This window comes from Protopterus annectens, chromosome 3.part0 (genome assembly GCF_019279795.1).
Source record: "Protopterus annectens isolate FY-2018-M chromosome 3.part0, PAN1.0, whole genome shotgun sequence".
NCBI classification, from domain to species: Eukaryota; Metazoa; Chordata; order Ceratodontiformes; family Protopteridae; genus Protopterus; species Protopterus annectens.
Genome location: NC_056731.1, coordinates 439487183 through 439492753, shown reverse-complemented (window position 1 = coordinate 439492753; position 5571 = coordinate 439487183). Strand labels below are relative to the sequence as shown.

At 35.4% G+C, this 5571-nt stretch overlaps 1 protein-coding gene across 1 annotated transcript; it reads right to left on the bottom strand.

Moving 5' to 3' along the window:
• Window positions 1-2187: 2187 nt before the first annotated feature.
• Window positions 2188-5092, bottom strand: LOC122797265 (chemokine XC receptor 1-like). The gene has a single exon (XM_044066108.1). The coding sequence runs from the start codon at window positions 4980-4982 to the stop codon at window positions 3879-3881; it is 1104 nt and encodes a 367-aa protein (XP_043922043.1). The 5' UTR covers window positions 4983-5092; the 3' UTR covers window positions 2188-3878.
• Between the last annotated feature and the right edge of the window lie 479 nt (window positions 5093-5571).

The following is a 5571-nucleotide window of genomic DNA, read 5'->3' as shown; positions in this document are numbered from 1 at the left end:
AAGATATTAATGAATTTGTGGAAGTTTCGTGAATTTGGATTTAATTGTGTGATTAATGTGGTATATATTATGTATTCAAGTACTTCTGAGAGTTGGCACGCACTTTCTTTCATGGCACTAGCAACCTTGGAGTTAGACTACAAATGTTCGACGATGCAAGGCCCACCATATGAAATGGTGCATTTGTGTCTGAATGTGTGGTTGCATTTACTTGCTGCATATACAGACAGGCGTGATGTGTAATCTTCATGTGTATGGTGTGTGAGGCCTACGTCATGGTACTCAGTGAGCTGGATAATATGGTTCCATATTACTGCCTCAGCGAAAATAAATTTGTGAAATCTTTCCTCAGACATTGCATCTTTTAGAGGAAGGAACCTTCAAGGGAAAGGCTCAGAGGTGATAATAAGATGTTTTTCTGAAAGAAATGTATAGATGTATGCAATAGCCTTCCTGAACCGATTGTATAAACAAAAGTATTTGTAAAAATTAACAATGGATGAAACAGTCATAAAGCAGTTCTAGAGCATACCTCTCAGCTCTCTCTGAGTTTGCAGAATGACCCTGATTTTGTGTTATGTTTTGTACCTTGTAAATTGCTAAGGATTACAGTCAGTCAGTAGTGCTGGTTATTGGAGTTTCATACTTCTTATTGTTAAAAAAATGCATGTTGATTTTCAGGTGAATTACCATAATATTTTAAAAAATTTGACCATGATTTGGGGCATTTGTCCCCATTGTGTTAACTTTGTCCAGAATTCTTTAGTATATAAGCTAAGAAATATGCTCTCTAGAGATATATCAGGAAATGAAACAAAATATTCATCATAATAGAATGAAAACATATTCATTAAAGAGGAAATCAGCATCACAGATTTATAAACATGTTAACATCAACTGTTTTTTTTTGTTATATCACACACTCTTTATTATTTTTGCCTCTTTCGTGGCCTCCACACTGCCACTTTATATTCAGATCTACATTATACAGCACAATTAAGCTGTGATGTAAGTATCATAGGTGTTTCACATGTTCAAAATCCAAACATGATCTGCATAGCTCTAGAAAATTCTGTAATTCTGTATATACCTGAGCTGCACAGCATGAAAAACTTTAATATACTGGAGAGCCTGTGATGCTAGAACTGTTCACCAACTGACCTTCCAAACGTTAATAACTTATTTACATATGGGGGATAGTTTTACAGTGCAATTCAGTTCTGACACTTAATTCAGCATATTTTGAAAGGGTGGCCAGAATTGATGTGACCTAATTAAATGCCATCAGCATGCATAGATATTATACACTTCCATGAGATTTTTATACCTTCCATAAATAGGAAGAAGAGAGTGGACTCAGGACTTATGCCTGTGGTACTCTTTACAATTCACAGTACAAAAATGATTAACTCAGAGATTTGTAACAACATTACAAGTTCTATTAGTCTGCCATTTTTCTACCCAATTAATAGTAAAAAGTTCAATATTTTTCCAAGAGCCGCTGAACAAGTGTATTATGACCCACTATGTGAAACGCCCTGGCTATATCTAAGTAGAAAACATCTGTATACATCTGCCTCCATTACAAAGGTGATAGCAAAATGGCTATATTGTTAATGTCAATGGGGATTTATATGCACATTGACAGATATGCTAAGAATTGTTCTTAAGAGATCTTCATCTGCTTGGTCATTATTTTTCTAGAAGCTTTCCAATACAGTTTAGAGTTACAGTTGTTAATTTCATATTTGTTACTTTTCTCTTTACAACTAAATGCAATGAGTCATTTTTGACTTCTGCAGTATTATTCCGATATATAACACAGTGCTAAAAATTTCCCAGACTACACAAACCTCTTTATTTTGCAATTTATTGCTGTTATTTATAGTTATGTTGTGAGTTCAGTAATTTAAGTAATGGTATATTATATATCCCAGTATGGAGTACGGAACTGAAGTGTTTTACTAGATCTAAGGAAATGACATCTACTAGGCTTAAAATGGCCCACAAGTACTAATCTATTAACCTATGAACCATTGAACAAACAGTCCCAAGCTCATTAGCATAGTGATACTAACAATCACAACTAGTCTGGTTCATACAATAAACCTTCTGTTCTGAATTTATATACATTAATATAAATCATTATACTGGTGTTTTATGTATTGCTACTAATAACATCTCAAATCAGAAATTTTTTTCAGAGCAGCAAGCTAACAGACTAAGACAGCTCTGTGAAAATGGCACTATTATATAGTCCATGGAGTACTTATCTTACAACAATTCATGTCACTATATAAAAAAATACTCATTTTGTCCGCAAATAATGTTGGGCAATTTGGCACTTAACCTGCCTGCCTAACCATCTTGCCTAACAGCTTGGTATGTTTTATTGCTGCTCTAAAGGTTACAATGGACTGCATTGCATACAAAGAGATCTCCTCATAATGTAAGTATATCTGGCAGCCAGCGCACAAGATCACAAGATTAAGGTTATGCTGTATGAACAAGCTATTTCCTAAAGTCCAGAGTCTGATTCGTTTAGCTTCCATTTGTATAATATGTGCATCTGTGCCAGTCACTTAACCACACAAGGCTATTGCAAAACAAGGATAGAGTCTTCAATAGTCTCCCTGACTGCTAGATTAGCAGTTACTTATGTAAACTGTAGTAATGCAAGGTCCCTAAGTATTAAGTAAAGCATATAGAAATAAAAAACTGCCACTGCCTCTATTCGTGCTACATTCATCTATTATATGGCATTTGCTTCTTCTCATGTTAATTATGCCCTTATAAACAGCTTAGTGTTCTGATGGCTGCCAGAATCTGCAGCATGTAATATTGTTTCACCACTTTGCCATAGTACCCCATAGAATATTCTTTCATCGGTTTGTCATAACTACCCCACATAATATCGTTTCACCAGCTTGTCATCATCTGTCACATATAATTTTATTTCACCAGTTTCATTTAAGTTACAGATATACTTCACATGTTTATAGTGGGATGTTATTGCAGCTTATCCCCTCTCAGATGAATCTCATAACATTTAAAGATGTTAACTCGTTTTATTATGCGAGATAACATGCTCTCTTCTGCCTTGTTGTGTCTCTTCTCTAGTGTGAATGATTTGGCCAGTCTTATTTTTCTTTCAAGATACATAAACATGTGGCTTGTGGTCAGAACTAACACTCCTGTAAGCAACAAAAGAATGGTAAATGAAAGGAACTCGTTTCATTAGTCATGAATATGAGTGTATTAATTAAAATGTTTGCAGTTTGTGCACACTGCTTTTACTCTTCATTGTCTATTCCGCTGAAGAGAATGGGGGATACAAATCTACTCTCAGAGCATATCTGCTGCGTTGCACAGCAACACGAGTGATGAGAGCAATCACTGCAGTCTGCTTTAATGAGGAATATCACTGGAAACTGCTTTGAGTGCTCATTGTATGAAATAAGTAATGTTTACTTACATTCCACATGAAAGATACTGAATACAATACATACAACATGCTTGCAGTCTTAAGTGCATTTATTTACAGTTTCTTACCACGATTACACTGTGAATCTCTACTGGGCTAGTTAAAAGAATACATTTCAGAAGCTTTAAATCAGTAATTTATATTTTATGACAGATATTGAAATACAATGTTTAAGACTTAAGTAATTTAATTGTCTGAAGTTCTTTCTGTATCATTTTCAGTAGCATGTCTAGTGACAAAGTCCTGAAGAGATGTTACTTCACCTCAGAGACTGCTGGGTTGAATATGGTGGCCATTAACATTAAATGTTAAAACATCTTTGTCCCTTCACCACCATGGACATGTGCATAACTGTTCCAGCACTCTTCCATTAAAAATGAGCCTAGTGACAAAGTCACTGTCCCCCTCCTGCCACCTCAGCACCAGTGCTAGGTGGTCGCTGTCTGCTTGTAGAAGATTTATAACTGCTGCTGTGTAAACTTAAAAGGTTTGTGTATAAAGGAAAACTACCAAGTAACTTTAAAAAGCTTCTTCTAAATTTTTTGCCAACTAATGTGTAAAAGAATGGATTTATACAACAATGGAAATGCGTCAAGCTATGACAGACAAAATATACCTTTTCCCAGCTGTGGTCACACCCCTGATCATTTTTCTTTTCAGTTCCTTTAACAGATAAAAATACTAAAAGAAAAATGTTGTATGGACCCCAGCATAAAAAGAAAACAATCACAGTTACAAATATCATTTTTACTGCTTTATACTTTCTCACAATAGTACATCCAATTACTTTCAGTATTATCCTGATATAGCAGTAAGTGACAATAATAAATGGTACCATAAAAAACATTACAGTCTGAAGGAAATAACCCACAATTCCCCACATAGCTGCAGAATGTTCATCACTGTCAGCGGCCTCACAGGTGACACCATTGCCTTCTTCACTGTGCTTTATACCAGAGTAGATGAATTCTGGGATAGCTCCAGAAATGCTGAAGAACCAGGCAGCTGCACTCAGCAGAACTGCATACCTTGTTGTTCTCATTCGTACTGTAGCCATAGGATAAATAATGAAGAAGTAGCGGTCCACGGTCATTACCATCAGTAAAGTGCAACAGCTGTAAATTCCAATGAAATAGATCCCATTAATCAATTTGCACATACCATTTCCAAAGATCCATTCTGAGCTATAATTCTGAGCCCAGAAAGGCAGAGATACAGAAAATAATAAGTCTGAGATAATTAAGTTTAGGATGAATATATTGATCACATTTTTCATGTGTTCATATGCCAGCAGTGTAAACAAAATCAAACCATTTCCTGCCACACTTAATGCAAATATCAAGTAAAAATATACTGGCAAGAATAAGGTAGTGAATTCTGCAATGCTGCTGTTGTCACAAAATGGTACTATTCCTTCCCCTGTATAATTGTAGTCAGCCCAGTAATCTGCAGGACTCACTGAATATGGAAAGGTGCTATCTTCTGGATATGCCTCCATATTGTTCTGCTCTTGCAAGATACCAGGAAAATATATCTCATAAAACTGTTAAAGGTACCCTTCCACGTTTCTGTACCAGTTGTTGTAGATAAAAACAGTAAAAAGGAAGACTCTGCAACACAAAAAGAACCAAGAAACGTAATTTGTGACCACGTATGATGTTGCACTTTCATTTGATCTCCTCCTCTTTTTTTTTCTTTTTGTCTCAGCTTCCTTTTGAAAATATTGCTTGCATCATGAAACGAGTTACTAAGCACCCACCACTGAGACTATAATGTAACAATAGATAATTCAACCCACTATAACAAACCTAAGAAAACACAATAACAAGGTAAAGAAGTAGAAATGAAGTAAAGAGTGCCAAAATATTGCAAAAATAATTCAGACAAACTCTGTTAGGACTTTTGAAAAACATTCAGTTAACCAATGACATCACTGGCATGATTAGATCTCAGCCCATGCTTCATTTAACTTCAGCATGTTTGCAATACTGCAATGCTTTTCTCTGTGGCACAAGGTATAAGTGCACTAACTTTAGAAATATCACACAGGTGATCCAATGTTCAAATCCCAGTCACACTTATTTGTA

What these genes read in the sequence shown, in the direction of transcription:
- LOC122797265 (XM_044066108.1), bottom strand. Translation starts at nt 4,982, where the DNA reads ATGGAGGCATATCCAGAAGATAGCACCTTTCCATATTCAGTGAGTCCT.